The sequence below is a fragment of the Trichoplusia ni genome, chromosome 9 (assembly GCF_003590095.1).
Source record: "Trichoplusia ni isolate ovarian cell line Hi5 chromosome 9, tn1, whole genome shotgun sequence".
NCBI lineage: Eukaryota > Metazoa > Arthropoda > Insecta > Lepidoptera > Noctuidae > Trichoplusia > Trichoplusia ni.
Window position 1 is genome coordinate 7,980,519 of NC_039486.1, and position 20,475 is coordinate 8,000,993.

The 20,475-nt window shown below is 34.6% G+C and overlaps 2 protein-coding genes across 2 annotated transcripts in view; one reads left to right on the forward strand and one right to left on the reverse strand.

Annotated features, from left to right (window-relative positions):
* Nucleotides 1-12,285, forward strand: part of LOC113497104 (acyl-CoA Delta(11) desaturase-like) — a 31,088-nt gene extending 18,803 nt beyond the window's left edge. Inside the window, exons 3-8 of the mRNA XM_026876488.1 lie at nt 663-775; nt 4,459-4,621; nt 6,906-7,079; nt 9,064-9,249; nt 10,552-10,712; nt 11,337-12,285. Of these exons, the coding sequence (XP_026732289.1) occupies nt 663-775; nt 4,459-4,621; nt 6,906-7,079; nt 9,064-9,249; nt 10,552-10,712; nt 11,337-11,545 (1,006 nt within the window). The 3' untranslated portion in view covers nt 11,546-12,285. The remainder of the gene's footprint in view (nt 1-662; nt 776-4,458; nt 4,622-6,905; nt 7,080-9,063; nt 9,250-10,551; nt 10,713-11,336) is intronic.
* Nucleotides 12,286-16,487: 4,202 nt separating this feature from the next.
* Nucleotides 16,488-18,659, reverse strand: LOC113497107. Its single transcript, XM_026876491.1, has 2 exons — nt 17,643-18,659; nt 16,488-17,221 (listed from the first exon to the last, which is right to left on the reverse strand). The coding sequence occupies exons 1-2, from the start codon at nt 18,085-18,087 to the stop codon at nt 16,731-16,733; spliced, it is 936 nt and encodes a 311-aa protein (XP_026732292.1). The 5' UTR covers nt 18,088-18,659; the 3' UTR covers nt 16,488-16,730.
* Between the last annotated feature and the right edge of the window lie 1,816 nt (nt 18,660-20,475).

Here is a 20,475-nt window from a genome sequence, read left to right on the forward strand (position 1 = left end):
TCAAAAATACAGTGAAGGTTATTTTTAATCTTTGAGATGTTGTTTCAACTTGACAGCTAAAAGGCAGCAAAAACCCAATGATCCGTTACTATTATTATGATTAAAGAATTTTTTTTCTTCGTCTAAGCCTACAAAAAAATAAATCAGACCATGAAAACTGTACTCGCTGTCACTGTTAATCGATCTTTTTGCAATGAACTAGTAGTTTTCGTGGCTTGGCTAATATCGTATAAGAATCGAATATATTTATTTCTTTCACTTACATCTGGCTGCCCCGTCACTAAACACAATAATTAAATGAAAGCAATGTTCATATATGACTCATGGGACAGGGAGATGTGTAAGAAAATGTGACTTTCACAAATTTCAATTAGTTTAGAAAGTCAGTGATTTGTTATTAACTTTTCTTTGTTCATGAATGAAATAGAGACAAGTTTTCCTTGTAAAAGAAAATGCTTTTAGTGTGTAGAAAATAATTAACGACATTTAAAAGCCGTTGCTAAGAAATAAGCACATACAGTATAAAATAATTATTGGTAAAACAATTCTAATATATTTAATTTAATAATATGTACATCTATTTGCAACACGTGACAATTTACAAGTTATTAAACTAATTAAAATGGCTGCTGCTATATTTATGTCAATCTCGGTAATTGCAGATGGCAGGTTGTGTGGAGAAACGTGCTGGCTTTTGTCTATCTTCACGTCGCCGCATTCTACGGCCTCTACCTAATGTTCACCGGAAAAGTCAAATTCTGGACCATACTCTTTGGTAAGTTAACCTTTCAGCTATTTCATTTCAACAGTAAAGTTCAATGCCTCTTTTAATATAGGCTATTCAGCCCACACAACGAGGTCGTCCACAATATGACAAGTTTCACTAAAACATTTCGAACTTAGCCCCAGGTGCCGTTGTGTTTGTTGATAAATATTCGTTTAAACTGTCACTACCAATCCAGTGCGGGTAGATAATAGTTTATACTGTAAATATTTTCTGTGCTCTGTTTTATTTATTAACAGGAGAATTTGTTTGACGAAATGTAGAATGCTTTAGGTTGAAACAATCAGATGCTGATACTGCCCACGTCCTACCCAGAAACTGTCCACAGATATTCACCCCGCCTTACTAAAAATTTGACGAAGAAATATTTTTTGTTAGTTTACTACAATTCTGTCTACACTACCGCTTTATTCGCGATTTTCCGGAGGCTTTTCACAAACATTTTGAGCCATACATTTTCTAAATCTATATTTAGACAAAGGGATTAGCAATGGCGGTAACAATGCTTGGGAATTATTATGTTGAAGTTTTGTTTTATATGAAAACTAATTATATTATCTGTGTAATAATATAATTATATACTTTGATCCGCTTACAGCAATTACCCACTTTTGCATAAACGTTGTTCTATTATTTTAAACTAGCTGTTGCCCGCGACTTCGTCCACGTGGTTAGAGTTTTCCCCGTTTTTTCCACATTTTCCATTGTATCTTCGCTCCTATTAGTCGCAGCGTGATGGTTTATAGCCTAAAGCCTTCCTCGATGAAAGTTCTATTCAACACAAAAAGAATTTTTCAATTTGGATCAGTAGTTCCTGAGCTTAGCGCGTTCAAACAGACAAACAAACAAACAAACTCTTCAGTTTTATACATTAGTATAGATAGAAAATAGGCACAAATAGGCTTAAGATAAACTGATTAGGCAACAAAATTGGTCACCTATCAAATTTAAAACCGCAGCAACTATTTTAACCTCGGGTATCGAACCTTAAAAATAATAACATATCATTTTTTTTTGGTCCTACCAACTCACGTATGAAAATTTACCTTACACCCACATTACTTGTACCAACATGGTTAATAAATTTTAGAAAAATGTATATACTCACTATTCTAGCTGATCCGCCAGGTTTTTATTTATTTTCTTGTAGTTTATCGTTAAATTCCAGTGATAGTTCACTAGTATACAGGTCTACACACAAATTTTATGGGCAAAAAATAACTTTGTTCTTTCATAGAAATTGATATTTTATACAAAAATGTGGGTATTTCGTTCTATACAATATTTGACAATCTGAAAACGTTTTGAGTCTAAGCTGTTTGACTTTTGTGAATTTTCTGGTATTCTTGATGTAGTTTAAAAATCAAATGAAATCAATGAATTATATTTCAAAAAATGACCAGGCTGTTAATATTTTTAAAATGTGACAGTATATCGAATTGCAATATTTACTTGTATTAACAATTTACAATAAAACAACGATTTTTCTTGAAAATGTTGGCATTAAAAACAAAAGGTAAATCTGGTCATTACTCTTAATAATTAAATGTGTTTCATTTATTAAGGACAAAACTACTTTTACTGTAAATAAAGTGTCTTGAACCTTCGTGATATCGTTAATCTTTAGTCAAGTAATTAATAACACTAGTATCTTTATTACAATTATGCAAAATACTTGTAACTGCCTTTCTTGAGAGTTACTTACCCAAAGGGCAAAAACGAAACTCTATTACTGAGGCATCGTTGTCTGACCGACCTTCAGTCACTATCGCCCTGAATCTGCTATTTACAATGGCTGATGAATTTGAAACTATTCCTATTTTCTTTGAGTATTGACCGTGAGTGCTCCACCCAGTGATGAATTTGCAATTATTATTTTTTATCTATATCACTGTGTCCCACTGCTCAAATCTTTCCACGATTCTCTGTCCTGGGCCTCATGGAACCAGCCCGTGCGGTTAACCTTAAGATCGCCACGCCACCGCTTCCTAGGCCTAAAACCCGTCCAATTATTTTGTAGGAAAATGGTTTAATAATATGAATAGTGCAGATTTAATCCAATTTTCATTCTTTCATCAGCCATTGTAATAGCAAAACTGGAACCCAGGTGCCTTTTATAAACCGTGATAGCTAGGCAGTTTAAATTTTCACGTATGTGTTTCTGCTATAACAAAATATACAAAAAATAAACATCGAGGTTAAGCAAAGGTTGTTATTACGATCATAAAGTGTGGGTCACCGTCAAATTTAATAGCCGCTACCTATCCGATTTTCTTCAACCTTTTTTAACACACACCTCAAGTTCGCTAGTACGACTCGTATTTGACCGGTTGTATACCTACTCCTTATTTGCCTTCTTCCTAAAAATATATTGAAATAACTCCAACTACCAGATAATTTTTGTTTTGGATTATAGAAATATGATTGGCGACAAAGCATGCGCAAAAAGCGATGAAAATGTGACATTTTATTGATATCGCTACGTAACTTGGTGAAGCGATCAATTGTTTTTATATGTGAAAGGAGGAAATTTTCTTATTTGTAAAAGAATCAGGGCCGCATCTAAGGGCCAAGAGGCCCCTAGGCCTCGAGGCAACAAAGGAGTGGAGGCCCCCTTGGTTCAAGTTATTTTCATTCTGTGAAAAATTTATCGAGCTTTTTTTAGATGCATAGTCATAGTGGTGGGCCCCCAGGCACTGGCCTAAAGTGCCTTATGGATAATACGGCACTAAAAAGAATATACTGAGTAAACCGTTGCCGTCATATTCAAAGTACCTAATATATGAATTAAACATTGTAATGCAACAAACCGTTGTGTTTACATTTCTTCATTCTGTTGCTAATATTGACACGCGAAGGTGTCAGATGAATTCAGTAACTTGGTCATTCCGATTTACAAAACAGCACTTGACTGGTGTTTAGTTAACAACCCACATATATTTGTTTATTTTTCTTTTACCCCTACGACTCTATTTTACGACATCTGAAAACTTCATTTATCTAATAACAGGGTTATCTAAATATAAAAAGTCTAAATATAAGTTGTTCTTGTTACACACCCGGGTGATTCTCCGGAAAAAAGTAAAACAAGTCGACGCACAACAAACAAACGTCATTATCCTCACCACACTTTTGAGACTGTAGATTGATGTATTCTACATATATTATTTTTATCCAAGTTCGTAAAGTACTCAGGCTATTAATAGATGACTTAAAAATTTAGGATTTTGTGAGGATAATGACGACGTTAACTTGTGTTATTTTTTTCTGGAGCATCACCCACCCAAATCTAACTTGAGTGATATTTTACTTTTCATGAATTAGTTGGACTTAAAAATTTTAGAACAGTTTTTGAAGACATTCCGTGGATGGGTGACCTATGTCCTAACTAGTTCCTCCCTACATCCAGTTCAAAGGCTGAAAACTGATACCAACATAGTAGGGAAAGGGCTAGGCTGTATCTGAGCCAGCCAGTCATGTATCCCATGTCTCTGGCCTAAGCAGTAGAAGGATCCAGAATGTTTTAGTCGGTGGAAGTCAAACATATTCACTAGCCGTGCACTGGACGCGGGTTGAAGTTAAAAACAACAGCAAAGAAGGCTGATGTTGAGAAAACCTTTTATTTTCATAATTGTTTCTTTCCATTTGGTAAATATTTTATTTCTATCTTCCAGGTGTCAGTTTCGCGATAATGTCAGGAATGGGAGTGACGGCGGGCGCTCACCGACTGTGGGCGCATAGAGCCTATAAAGCCCGCTGGCCACTGCGACTCTTCCTAGCATTAATGCAGACTATGGCCTTCCAAAACCACATTTACGAATGGGTTCGGGATCATAGGTGAGTAATTTTGCTTCAACAGCGCAGTATTTACCGTTATATTTTTGTAGTTATTTTCTTATTTTCAACAATCTCTTGCTTCCAGTTAAAATTTCGCGAACGTACAAATAGTTCAATTCCGTGAAACACTAAAAGCCACTCAGTCTAACTTCTTAAATAAGTCATCAGATTCGCCATAACTATCGTTATTTTATCGATTAACTGCGTCCTACAGTCCGATCATATGTGGTACAAACGCCGCTTTTTAAATCCGATCGAAAATAATTTTCACATCTCCAAAAGTGTTACTTTAAGAGGTGGTAGTAGGCCCCTCGATCTCAAATCAGGTTTTAATTCTGTGACAGCAGAAAAAAAACTTGTAACAAAAAAAGAAAGTGACTCTTGTCGATATTTGTGCGATTTCCATTTTAAAACAATACTCCAAGACAAACGCTGTTTATTACGAAACAATTTCTTCCGTCTCAATAGTGTTTGTCAATATTTTAATGGACTTAATTACTGCAGTAACGGACCAATCGAACAATTTCATCATCTACTCGTGCGTACTGAGTATTATGAAGTATACCTATTTGGTCTAGTTGGTCAAGTACAAATGTCCAAAGTACAAATAAGATTTATAAATAATGTAGAAAATCTTGTCTTTCTGTTTATTGCCTTTTACGGAAGAATTGGTTAAAAGATGGCCTGATATTAGGAATGGGATTGGAATTTGTTTGATTCAAAGGTTTCATAGACATAATTATTCTTGAATCACCAAATGAGGTTGCCCCTCATTCGGGGTGTTGGTCGTCGGGTCGCGGGTTCGATCCCCGCGTATGACAAGCATTTTGTAATCCACCAATGCTTGTTATAAGTCGAGGTGCATTTGTGCGTGTGTGACACAAGGATTAAACAAATGAGTGCAGGAAAAAAATAGTTTTTTCAATAATAATTCTATAACTTGAAATCCACTCGACTTTCTTTTCTTAGCCTTTATTTCTGTCAAATCTTATCCTCGAAAAAGTGATGAGCAAAACCCTAGAAACAAATATGTATTAAAAACAAACGAAAGTACTTAAAGGGGAAGTGACGTAAACTCACGTAGTATCGTTGTTACGCACGGTCGGGCTTATTAATAACATTGATATCACGCACGTGATTTAGTACTATGTTTAGTTTACAAGTGGGAAAACCACGTTGAATATAATGCAACATATTACAACATGCATAGTCTCATGTTTGACACAGAAATAGGAAATGGCTTCGTTAGCTAATTTACGGTACAGAACTATGAGACTTCTCGTCGTTATCGCTGCTGGTATTTATAATATCTATATTTTTATTTATTTAAAATTAGCAGTTGCCAGCGTTCCTGATCGCTACAAGTCGAAAATGAGCGCACGGGAACATACAATCTATATCCTATGTATTACCAAGTTTCGTCTAAATCTGTTCGGTGGTTCTTGCGTGAAAGAGGAACAAACGTCCACATATATGTACATACATACAAACTTTCACGTTTATAATATTAATGGGATTAGTAAGATGATTTTTTAATGAATAAGCTATAGGAGATTCCTCTGGGTTTCGAACGGATTAGCAAGTACACACACACGCATACGATTCGAATAATTTGAAATCTGAATAGCAGAAATTTTCCTTTATCATAGCCATGTAGCCATACCGTACAGTTTGTATCTGGAATTTCAATTATAATCATTCATTTGAGAATCTTTCAAAAAGATTAACGTGCAATGAATTCCACTATGAAAGAGGATTTTTATATTTCAACCTAACTATTGTATTATAAAAGAGGGATTAACTTTTATTAACACAATGGTCTTATTATTTGTGGTATCTTAAAGATTTGTTTTGTTTTTGTTGTTTGTTTCATACCAGTCACGGTTCTTTGAACTTTATATCTGTATTTTGTTTTTAATATCATTTACCTTAACTATCTAGTAGCAAAATTAAGACAATAACTCTAGTTCTCAAATTATAGGTAACTTAATTCCTATGAAAGCCCACAGTTTCAAATAGGAATCAGTTTAATTTAAGAAAATTTCTTAAACGATAAGTTGACCTAATGAAAAAAGTTATAAGATTTTCTATTAAAAATTAAAATGACTTCAAAAATAACTAAAAAGACATTTATATGAAATGTTAAGCAAAATACCGCATACTATACCGTAGAGCGGCATCCGTTTCGACAACTGCTGTACGTAAATAAATTGTTAAGTAGTTTCTGTCAGTGCTTAAAAGTTATCCCAAAAATCTCATATTTTTCTTCGTCATTTGTTTCTAGAGTTCACCATAAGTTCACGGAGACGGATGCGGACCCTCACAACGCTAAGAGAGGTTTCTTCTTCTCTCACATCGGCTGGCTGATGGTGCGCAAACATAAGGATGTCTTCGAGAAGGGCGCCACCGTCGACATGTCCGATCTGGAGAAGGATCCAATTGTTATGTTTCAAAAGAAGTAAGTATTTACTACTCTATTGTTAAATGTTTTTTTTACGCAAAATCGCACATGCTCGTCAGCAACTACCAAAAGAAAAAAGGTGTAAAAATGCTGTTGACAACATGCTTGTATTCAATTTATGAAGACTAACCTGGGTAACTTCTAGACAAAGAATTCAGCCCGACCTTAATCATTTCATGCGTAAAGACAAGTATAGTTCTAGTCTAGCACAGTAAATGTTTTCTTATACCTTGAATCTTCTTCTTCAGGTATGTATGATATACAAACTGGTAACGGAATTTATTCCGCCGCCGGTAGGCCTCTAGACTTAACCTGAAAACCATTCTGATGTGTGCTGGTTTCCGTAGGATGTGACTAAGCCAATACCGCTGTAAAATATTATCTGGACTAAACATTATACTCATCATGTTCAAAGAAAACTTCTAAGATACCGAGAAAAAAAAATATAAATGTCGATTGTTTGGTCGACCCTAATTAGTAAGTTTGAAAAAAATTATAATAAAGTGGGAAGTACATACATAAAGGAGTCGGCTATTCATTGAAAATGATCCTTAAGAGATATCTTTGTTGTCAGCACTGCTAATAAAAACACCCACGGGGATGAAATCAAATAATTAGAGTCTAGACGGTTATTGTAATTCTATTAGTAGTCAACATTCATGTTTAGGATTCGCACTCAAACATTAGAAGGGCGATACCGAGGCTTCGCTGTATATCCCTCTGTCACCACCCTGTATCTCACGAACCTTAATTAGATATTTCTTTTGCGCTGTCTATTGATCTTTGATATAAAATTACACGAAGATGAATAATCTTCCACGAAAAATAAATATAAAACGCAAAAGGTTTTCTAATGGAATGTAAATCGAATCGATAAGTGGGACCCTTGTTAAACCCTTTGAGATATTTCATGGAAGAAGGTTTTTGACAGAAACAATTTAAGTTATTTAATAGTTTAATCTTAATCAATGGAAATCGGTACTTGTTATCAAAATATTGTATAACAGATTGGACAACTTTCAGATGTAATTTCAAGTACTTACTAAGGTTCTTTTTTAATTTAGACTGAATAGGGGTTAACTATACATTCGTTTGTTAGGTTATATGGGGATTCTACTACTGAAATTCTACTCATAATATTAAAAAAATACCGTCCAATGTTGCACCGTACGCCGCCGCGCGTCGTCGCGTCAGCTTATGATTCAAAACTCCGATTTCACCCGAAACTAGCTGGGTTAACCCGATAAATATGCGTGAGTAAACCGTTATTAAAAAAAATATACATATGAAGGCAATCTTACCCAAATCTAATAGCACGTCTGCTGGTCCTTAAACTGAAATATAAATTGAAAATGACTACGTCTATGTCTACTATACTCATTTAACTGGAAAAAACCTCTCTACAATTTTCTACTCTCATTAAGGTTTTATATCAAACCTAAGTAATTTGATTTAACCAAACTTAGAATTTTCTCTAAGAGAATCTTCGAATACTGAATACAGAAAAAATAACTCTTTTCTTAAAATTCTACTGCGCACAAAGGTTTAGTTTAGATGTCTTTTTATCAAGTGATTTGATGTGAACGAAATTTCGAACGCTGGAAAAATGTATTTAGTATTTTTTTATATAATTTTGTACTGGTAAAGATTTCTGAATCAAATATTTTAAAGTACCTTTTAAAATAACTGCTAGCCGACACGTGCCCGTTGATTTATATCTTTTGAGTATATACCTAAAATCTAAAAGTAATGTGGCTAAGAATAAATAAGAATTTTAATGAGAAGAGTTTGAATAAGAATTATCTAAATCGGTTCAGTAGCTCCTGCAATTACTCCCTCAAATACACTTAGGTATACATATAATATATGCGTGTCTTTATAAAATTCGTACGTAATTTAATAAAAATGAATTCTGAGTTTGTAAAGATTTCATTTGAAGTAAATATATTATCATGACTAAAATTGGCACTATATATTTCAGAACATATCTCGTGGTGATGCCCATCCTTTGCTTCATAATCCCAGCCTGGATCCCAGTCTACTTCTGGGGCGAGAACGCGTGGATCTCGTGGTACGTGGCGTCCATCACCAGATACACAGTGGCACTTCACTTCACATGGCTAGTCAACTCGGCCGCTCATATTTGGGGTAATCGGCCCTATGACAAGTAAGTTATTATTTCACTTATGAATATTTCGAGTAATAAAGAGTGAAAGTATAAATTTAGCTGTGTATGTTTATCATATACTTGGCCCAGTTTCGCCTCAGTGGTGTTCGTCTATAGATTTTTACATATCGATAAATATGTTACCTTGAAGTATTATAATGATACACAAATAGCTGAGTTGTTTTCAATAGAATGTGAAAATTGGTCAGACTGATAAATAAACAAGTAGTAATTCACAAAGACATTGGTGTTTATAAGTTTGACATTCTTGGCCTTGATCTCAATAGAATTAGGTTAGAGATATTTACTGGCTTTCCCTATATCTGCCTTTGAAACTGGAGTATTTTCTAATGACGTAAAAAAACATCCGTCGACAGAGTTGTTACTATGACTTTGCTATTACAGGCAAGGCATCCTAAAATGTTTAAAACCAGTGCTCAAGACATAATATATGAAGGTTAGTAAATAGATATGCAAATTAATTTAGCTACCGGCGATCTTGTTCTTCAATAACATACAATGATTGCTAAGCAGTTGTATTTTCTTCAAAACGTTTTGGCCCGTCAACGTTGTTCACAATCAATTTTATTTTGAGATGTATTTTCGATACAACAATAAAATTCGTAGGTAGTTAATTGCTGCAGTAATTTATTGAAATGTAAAATATTGCTGTATATCGCGTGATTGCTTGTTATGTAATAGGGACTAACGAAGTAACGACCAACATCCTGTAGCATCGATCAAATTACTACATACATTTACAGTTACACAATTTTTCTACAATTTTAAATTTTAAACTAAAAAATATAATAATAAAGCTGTTAATAGATATAAATTATGTGACATTACGTGAATATGATATAGGTATACGAATCTATAAATCAATTTTTGATGACCGGTGATACCTAGGTAGAAAATAGAGCAAAAAATCCTAGTTCGGTTTCGTTTAAAATAATATTTTCACTGCCAATGTCAATAGCATCGGAGTGATACTCAAATCAAATCAATATCCGATGAAAGCGGTTGCTTTGAAAGGCCTACATATTTTTTATTGGTTGTGATCAGTCCAGTCTCATGGTTTTTATTGATCGTTGATGAGGTTGTCAAACATTTCAAGATACTGGTTGTGATACTTTTATTTATTAATCATAATATACAGTTTCTAAAATTAAAATGACTATAGAGTACTTTCTTTATCATAGTCTTTTAAAGTATATAATACGCGTGTTTCTATTAGACCCATTAAATCCCTTATGTTTATATTATATCACTTTCACTTTACGCAACTCATTGCTATTTCAGAAACATAGGCGCTACGGACAACAAGATGGTTGCCATTTGTGCATTTGGCGAAGGCTGGCACAACTACCACCACGTCTTCCCATGGGATTACAAAGCGGCTGAACTTGGAAACTATAGTACAAATCTCTCTACTGCTTTAATAGACTTCGCCGCTAAACACGGTAAGATCCTGCTACTTGAATATCACTACTAAAAGAAACTCTTACGTGTTAAGCTATTGCTAGAGAACAACACCGATATTAGTAGGTGCCATTTCTATAAGGTTTTGTTTCCTTTAAGACTTGAAGCCACACATGAGTATTAAGAACCAGAATAATGACTTAAGTACCTACATTTATTTTTAATTTATAAAGGTATAAAATATTCGGCTCAAAAGACATCTTACATTTTTTTCATGTTGCCTTTTTGATACCAAGTTTTTACCCTATTAGTGACATTTAGCGGATTCGAACCCCGCGAATGACAAGCTTTTGTACATGTGACTTGAATTTTGGAAACCCCCGCGACACAGGGATTAATTTTCTTAGTGCGTGATTTGTTATTTTTTTAAGATAAAGTATCACAGCAGAAACCAAATTTCCAATCCTTCTTCTAAGGTTTGTCTATAATATTAAGCCCATAACGCACTAGCGGTTAAGCACACTACACGTCTGACCACTGATTAATTGTTTTTAGTAGATGCAGCCCCTTATTATGACATAGTTGTATGCCAAATGGAAAAGTTTGTACAGTTAGTCGCTAGTTGCTGGAGCTTAATCAAAAAGATAATGTCTTTGCTTTCGCAGGTATGGCTTACGATTTGAAAACAGTGTCAGCTGATATGATCCGGCAAAGAGTGAACAGGACAGGAGATGGCTCCCACCCCTGGTCAAAGGAAGAGCTAGAAGAAGACGGTCACCATCATCCAGAGAACCCCGTGTGGGGATGGGATGACACGGATATGACAGAGGAAGACAAACAATTTGCTGAAATAGTTCATAGAAAAACTGAATAGATTCCTTAAGGAGTGGAATTTGTTTTAATTTTTCTATTGTGTTACGAATGTCCCGATTATTCCTGATGACTGACTGTTTTGTAAGCATTTCATTTAAAAATACTTTTGTTCAATGTTTATCAGCAAGAATGTCGCATGCTTTTGTGTCCGTAATTAGAATATACTACGTTACAGTTTGTAAAGATTCAACAGATGTAGATTCAGTCAGGGAAGCTTTGTAAAGTGCCTCGTTTTTAAAACTTCCAAATTCGATCACAGAAGAAAACAAGTTTAATATGAATCGTGTAATAAGTGTTTATGCTTTTGTGCTATAAATCGTGTCTATGCTACGTGGCTGTATTACTGTCAAAAAGTTATGAAATATCGGGAGAGATGATGGGTAGATATTATCGGTAAGGTGACTGAATTGATTTGTATATCTTATTATACTTTAGTGTTTATGTGATATTGTTCTGTAATGATTCGTGGTGACTGTTAATTATATTTATTTCTTAATTTATAACAATTAAAGGCCTGTTTAGCGGTATTAAATAAGTTTTACTTTATATTATTTTGTTAAAAACACTTATTTACGGATAACTCAGGCCTCTAAGGAAACTTGACACAAAGTTGTTTTAAGTTTTTTATAATTTATTTGCAACGGAACATTCGGAACGGATAGTTGCTCATTATTTTGTGTAAGTACCTATCGTATTTAATGTTGTAAGTACCTTTACTTAAAAATAAATCATGAATCGTTATGCATTGTTTTACTTGCACCTAACATTATATAATTATCAGCCGCATTAGCCGAGTTTGTGATTTCATTAATTAGATTATTAGGTTAGATACCTATTCATAGTTTAATAAAATAGGTGAATGTTTTCCGATGATTTTCAAATATCGACTAAACAGTTTAAGTATCTTAAGATTTAATACGACAGCTCTCTCCAAAATCAAGAGACATCCAGACATGTCTAACTTGGATCTGAAAATCTATTTTACACAGTTTCTGAGAAAGCGGCATGAATTCTCGAGAAAATATATTTCTCCTAAATTAGTAGAAAACCTTTTACAACAAAAGCCATGTCTCGTTAATGTAAGTTGTTTAAAAAAAAACACAACAGTATTTCCTAAACTTAATAGAACACACACGAAAAATCTTTTGTTTAGAAAAGAAATATGAGGTTTTTTATCTAAGAATATAATACGTTACTTACATTTCATTTACCTACTGTTGTTGCCCGCGTGAATGTGGGTTTCGGGGGAATCGATTGCTAAGCCTGAACTTCGGTTATAACTGCAAAATCTTTCCCTCGTTTGACGAAGTCGGATAAGGGTAATCTATATGTTAGCCCAGCCAAATTTCATCGGAATCGGTTCAGCAGTTCGAGGAAACAAACGTAAAGTTTCGTGTTTTTAATATCGTACAGTTTGTTTTACAAGTATTTTCGTAAAGGAGCATATTTCTGAGGAATATATAGGTATTTATTGAGAATGTTTAAAAAAATGAATGTACCTAAGGCTTAAAGGTGGCTTAAGGTGCTTAAATAAATCAATTCCTTTAATGTACAACAAAAGAAAAATCTCATAATATTATCCGAGAACTTCAAAGCTATAGAAATACAATACAATAACTCGCTTTGTGCGGTTTGATTCTACGTTTGGAAAAAACAAAATGTTTACTTCAAGTGTTTTCATTATTATGTTTTATTGCCTCTTTGGAGCTTATTAGGGCTGTTGCCTGTTTGATGAAATAAGACATATAAAACAACAAAAAATATCTACGTAACGAACATAATGTTACATCAGGTTCATTACGTATTTTTACATTTTTGTTGTTAGGTTTAATTTGTTTTTATTTTTGAGCAATTGTAGATTATTTTCAAATATCAATGTTAATAAATGTTACATCATCACGGGCCAGCGGAAAGAACACGAGAGGGCTTTAGTTAATAAAAAGTCTTCTTAGCAATACTAGATAGATGGATATTCGAAAAGTACGGAACTCGTAAGCAGGTAGGTAAAGCTCTTAACAGGAACAGCGATTTCTAAATTTAGTTACTTTACTATTTCTGACCAAAGCTTTCCTTCCTACATTCGGAATTGGACAAGCATGGTCCAAATTTGTTTAGTGAGGCGTAAAAGACAATTACGCAATGAATCGATTCGAATTGTTCTGATAGGGATAAGGAAAATAATTCAACACGAACGTAATTATCCGATACTAAGACAGATTTAAAGAGTAATAAATCCCTCCTCGGGGTGTCCCTTCCATTTCATTAAACTGTTTCGGGGCCCAGCGGTTATCGTTAAGGACCAAAACCATTCAAGCAAAGCGAGTTTTCGATACCCAACATTAGTTTATAACGACGTGGCGCCTGCGTGAATTTCTATAGCAATAGTTGGTATACCGACTGATGGCTATGTAAAATAGTATTTATCTAACATCAGGGCCTATTTTAATAAATACTTGGGCTGAACTTTAGGTAAGTAATCGTTGAACGAACAAAAAAACAGAAATATTAAACTATAATATATATTTTTACATGGTATTTTACTGGATTAATATGCGGCGTAGGTACGTGTTCAGCAGTGGATATCAATATGTAGGATTGATTGACTATTTGAAAATGCTAGATTATATTTTTTTTGTCTGTCTCTTTGAGCAAGACGGATATTTTTTGTTACTACCTAAAATATCAGGCTAGATCTTTTCACCCGTAAAAAGTTGATACTTCTATGTTTTATAAAGACAAGAGGACATATTACATTGTATACACACAAAGCAGTCTTCTACACCCAGAAGCAAAACAATATCCCAAACGGTCAGTTCATTAAAAGTCTTCCACAATCCGACAACTTCGCGATAGTTTGTTTACTAACAACACTTTAGTGTCCTTTGAGTATAGAATATCCATTAAGCATTCATCGTATCTTTATCGACTTATCTACTGGAAAGCTTAATGGATACTTTATCAGGTTATAATATAACTAAAATGCATTTAATTAAAACTATTTTATCTTCACTCGATTAGATTTCGGTTATGGCTGCAAAAACAGCACCCTCCTCTGGCTCAGTCAGTCTAGCCGTGTCGACCATCAGCTGATATAAACTCACTCACTTTCGCATTTGTAATGTAATATGCGTGATTTATAAAATATCTCAGTGATTGAAATTATGGGAAAGTCTAGGTATACTGAAATCGTAGTGAATATTGCTATCAAATTAGAATACAAAATTTCAAATGATCATAATAGGGATGATATTTTTTTTTCGATGCGTGGCGTGACTTGGACTTTTAATTTAATACACTTGAGCGATTTGTCAGCGTTATAAGGGTTCAGAGAAGTGTAACTAGTCTACATGTTCTAATCAGTATTACCCAGTGGCCAGTATCTAATACTAGTTTCTAAACATATTAAGTTAAACAACCTGAAGTTATACACTTATCGGACAGATAAAACAAAGACCTGCCCTTAAAGTAGCAAGTTACTATACTCGTCCATTATGGACTTGTATTTGTCAGTTAACTAGGTACTACGTGTCTGACTATTGAAAAAAAAATCAGACTATACATCGAAAAATCTGGTTATCTGGTGTTTGAAAAGTGAACCAAAGAGGAAGAAGTATGTTAAAAGCTGTTAAACAATTTTCATCGTAATAAATAAATTCTTGGAGAGATATTCCCGTCTTTATTAATATAAATTAAAACATTTTAAATAAACAATATATTCACAAAAACATAACCAGAGGGCTTACCAAACGTCTCAAAGTAATGTTATTATGGATGCGTAAGAGCGAAAGCGCAATACACTGTGTAGATCGGCATCTCTTTTCTGCATCAGCTATAACATTACATTAATACGGGGTGGTACGCCCTCTGAACAGACTAGAAGTCAACAAGCGATTCCGAGAAGGCAGTATATAGTGGCAGTTTAATTAAGAGCAGTTTCTAATTAGTTTCATCTTGCTTACAACATACGGATCTACCAAATTCGAATAACTAAGATCTTTGTATCTAAGTAATATTCTTGAAGTTGTGGGAGCGACAACACGGCTTCTCTGTTCAGCTGCAGTCATATAACCCTTAGGTATATTCTGTCTAAGATATGTTGACTTTTTTGACGGATATACTTCTACGACACCTACGTAACAAATAAAAGAAGTTCGACAGTCGTATACTTTTTTTTAATGCGTCAGTTATAATTAATTAATTCGATAAATCGAAATTCACTTTAATCAAATAGGTTACGTACTGTCGCCTTTCATGATAGACAATTTGACAACCTGTCAAAAAGGTCAAGTATCGGACTGAATACAAGTCTTCAAATTTAGGCTTTTATTACATAAACTTTTGATAGAACTAACAATAAACACGCGCTTAGAAACATGACAAGGTGTTAAAATTTCATCAACTAGTCACGTTTTCTAAACGCGAGTTTAAATTTATGATAAATCCTAAGTCATTACTATCCGTCGCGGATCGTTAATTAAATTCATAAGCCGCTTTGTTACTTAACCCATTAAACAAAATCTTGACGGTTAGTTAATTAACACTATTTAGTTTATTTGGCAAGGAATATGAGTCTTAAGCCGGAGACTTAACTGAAAAGTGTACTGTAGGTATTTGACAAATTACAAATCAAAGTATTTGTCGTCGACAATATTTGTCAACGACTGTATATTAATTACTCAATAAAGTCAATGTACAACTCCGAGCAAATAAGAAATTATTTAATATTTCTTTTTGCCAGGAGTTGTACAATGTACCTACTGATGCACAAACTTTACAACGTGTAATTCAAGCAAATCAATGCTCGCAATATGACTAATTTCAAATTATACCACCTATGCCTAATCATTGCTTAGGTAACTTTTTTAAATTTTAATTATTCCACTACGCAACTATTAAAACAAAAATTAAAAAGTACACTTAACTTCACCAGACTTAGACTTTAAACAATTGGATTTAAGCAATTATTAATTAAAAGTTAGACAAAACATATTGAGTTGCCAAATAAATTACAAACATTGAAGTAGCACTATCATATTAGAAATTTCAGAATTAAATTATGCGTCTGCGAAAGATAATAACCACAACACTCTATCTAGAAATAATAATAACTACAATTAAAGCATTTTAAATTAAGGTCAGTTCTAAAGGTACAAATTGGCAAGGTACGTTTACTTAGGCATGATGGGCTAGTGTTTCTGTTTGTTCCTATTTTTCCCTATAATCGCCAACATTTTCCCGTCTGCGTATGCTTTGAGCCATTCCGGGCTAACAGACAATGCTGGTATCTCCTCACCGTTGTCAAAGCTTTCCGCAAAGTTCTGTTCTTCGACTTTAGGTCTCTGGACGTCATCGTAAAGAATACCATAGTGATTAGAATGAATGTGCTCTTCAGTATTCGTGGCGGCAAACTTTTCGTTGTCATATCCACTATTGACGTACACAACTTTATGCTCATACTTATCGTTAAAGGCGTTGTTTCTTAGCAACGTGAAAATTGCGCCCATCAAAGCCATGTTATTCATCATTCCAACCATCAGAGTCATCATCTTCAACCCAGGTAATATGAAGGGGAATATCGCAGACATTACAAGACCCGGCACCAAGAGTATGGGTGAGAACTTGTAAAACATTTTATACAGTTTCTTCATGCTACTCCTACCAGTCTCAGCTTCGTCGCCTGAAAGTAAAAATAATGGTTTTAAAAAGTGAAATTGTATCATTATTTGGCAACGCTTGAACAGTGTTACACTTTCGAAGGAAAGTTTAATGTAATAGATAACAAAATCGGTAAAAATAAACATTACAATTTTTTCTGTTGCGTACGCAAATGTAGGCTAATGGAGAATAAATATTAAAAAATAAAAATAATTTGCGCTCGCTATTTTTACATTATTCTTAATTTACACCCAGTCGAATAAAAATGTTCTTGTTAAGACAAAATTAAAATGACAAAGTACAACATTGCTCTACAAAACGTTCCATAACAAGCAAGTTCACTAGACACGGTGTTTACAGTTCGAGTTCATTGATCCTTCATTGCACCCGTTTTATATTGAAGCGGAGTAAACAACAAAACTTCGGAGAGTTGCTTTACTTACTTTTATAGAGGTCGACGTTCATCGTTCCGTTTTCTCTGAAACCCAATGTTAATTGATAACCGGGTATCATGTTCAGCCCCAGAGGCCGGAACTGCAGCAGTGTCTTAGTATCATCATAGAGTTTTGTATATAGCTGCTCATCAGTAGTGTTAGTGTACTTCGTCCATGGGAATTGTTCCACATCCTCGGTCAGATTGAACCGGCTAGCGGGATCCTTTGCGAATGCTTCGATGGCGCGTTCCGCTCGCCAAACACTTAGGGCACTGAGACATTTCGTGGGTCCTAATGAGTGCGTACAGGAGAGTATGCGTTGTACGGGCTCGAAGTGTTCTCCGAGGAGCGAGTGCAGTGTCCTTGTAATGCGTTCACGTGACGTTCGCGGGAGCTCGTCTGCGTGTAAACACTGGCACGCGGCTAGTAGGAGCAGTGCGGTGAGCGGGCGCATCGCGTCGGCTGGACTGAGGCCGCGCGCCGACGTCTGGGCCCCCCTCACTACTCACTACCCGCTACAAATGCTACGTGCATCAACTCACCCGGCGAAAGCGTTTGCGAACGTGCTAAGCCAATCAATATTTTGTTGGACATGTGTATTTCCTTAAACCGATACATTAACACTTCCATGTAAAAGAATTTCGACGGGGGCAATTAAGTGGCGCTTCCTGTGAAATAAAAGTATGTTAATCACGCGATACTGTTAGAAAGAATTATACATTTTTTATTTGTCACATGAATTAGAATCCTGCGACAAATACTAAGGAGAAAAACATCGTTACGTTTAATATTTTATACGTATCTGTTGGCTACAAACCAATATAAAATAAGATAGAGTAAAAGTCACTAATAAATTGGTTCTATCGCACTTGAAAACGATAGAGCAATGGAAGCGATTAATGAAAAACAATCGTGCCCAATGAACTCTAATACTTTCCTATCGTTAAGGCACTGCCAACGAGTTTGTTAACACTTCCGTTATACTTCGGAAGGTACTTTGGGACCTCTGGTTCGTTGCTTCCGCAGTTTTCAATAGGCGAAAGTGGTCTCCTACTTGATTACCACCCAAATAGCGTTTTGATGAAGTGGATTTTATTAGGTTACCGATGTAGGGATACTCTTTTTTTTAAATAAGCTGCTGCGTATCGTGACAATAATTTGTGTTTTTTGTTTAAGCGAATTTCTTAATTTAGTACTCAACTATAAGTAGGTACTGGTAATTAAGGTTACTATGCTGGACTCTTGTGTAACTAAAACATAACATATTATGTACCTACTACTTTAATTTGATTTGCTTTCAACTCCAATGGGACATTTCCAATTTAAAAGGTAATTGACAATCTCGAAGAGTAGCCAAAATGCTTGCAAAAGTTGACCGGATGTTTGTGAAAACTTACATAATATAGCTAAGACATTAAGACGCAGCAACCGCATGTGTTACAAAAGTCTGTAAATGTTAAAAAAGATTTATTGGCAAATCATAAGGATTAGCACTATTGCTCGTATAAGCATAATAAAGAGGAAAAAAAAACAATTGATGAGTGTAAAATGATTAAAAACCGTAGCTAAAGTCTTGTTACATTCCAATAATCTGTTTTCTTTCAAACCATGTATCTAATTACCCATACATATAATAAACAATGTGGTATAAACCATGTTTACATATAAAATTGCAGTTATAATCGTTAAGCACGCTATATTATAAACTAAAGCATGAAGAACGAACGTCACAAATTGAAAGTGAATACAAAAAAAACCTCTTTTTTAATGTTCTGGTATAATGCGACTGCAGTAGAAAGCAACGTAATATATGCAACGTCTGGACGATTGACTTTACAACTGTAATATAATCTACATAACATTACGCGATTCAGCAAGGAAGTTAATAATTAGAAACAATTTAAGTAATTAATTGTTTTATTAGAAATAGAGTAAATACAGTTTTCTTGTGTCGCTCTTTTTTTATCTTTTTCGCGTTTTGAGGCTTATGACGTTACTAGCTGTAGCCCGTGACTTCGTCCGCGTGGTTAGAAGATCGATCATCTTTCCTGTTTTTTTCGCTTCGCTCCTATTAGCCGCAGCGTGATGGTATATAGCCTAAAACCTTCCTCGATGAATGGTCTATTCAACACAAAAATAATTTTTCAATTTAAACCATTAGTTCTTGAGATTAGCGCGTTCAAACAAACTCTTCAGCTTTATATATTAGTATATAGATTACGCGATTTAGCAAGGAAATAATTTAAAGTATTTATGTTATTTATTTGATTACTTTATTAGCGTAAGCTAGTGTATGCTCAACGAAACCAACTTTGAATATAGGGTAGTTTTCTTGTACCTATCAATTCTTTTTTAAATATCTTTGCATTTTAAGGTTTATGACGTTACTAGCTGTTGCCCGCGACTTCGTCCCCGTGGGTAGAAGATATAAGTTATGATTTATACCTGCCCTGTTTTTTTCACATTTTTCATCTTCGCTCCTATTAGTCGCAGCGTGATGGTTTATAGCCTAAAGCCTTCCTCGATGAATGGTCTATTCAACACAAAAAGAATTTTTCAATTTGGACCAGGAGTTCCTGAGATTAGCGCGTTCAAATAAACAAACAAACTCTTCAGCTTTATATATTAGTATAGATTCCGATCCATTAAAAACACACTGATCCTTTCCATCGCCTAGGCTGGTGTCACAAGATTGCTCCATGTTGTGTCGATTCGATTCCAGTAGCCCTGTGTAAGTACGATCAAATAATAGCTTTTACAACTTTCATGCACGGGAAAATAAATCCTGGTGCTGTATGATGCGCGAATGATTTTTGAACCTATTGTGATACGTTACTTTCGT

Coding starts and splice junctions, on each gene's coding strand:
- LOC113497107 (XM_026876491.1), bottom strand. CDS start 18,087: ATGCGCCCGCTCACCGCACTGCTCCTACTAGCCGCGTGCCAGTGTTTA. Junction 17,222..17,642: donor GAACGTCGACCTCTATAAAA/GTAAGTAAAGCA, acceptor TTTTACTTTCAG/GCGACGAAGCTGAGACTGGT.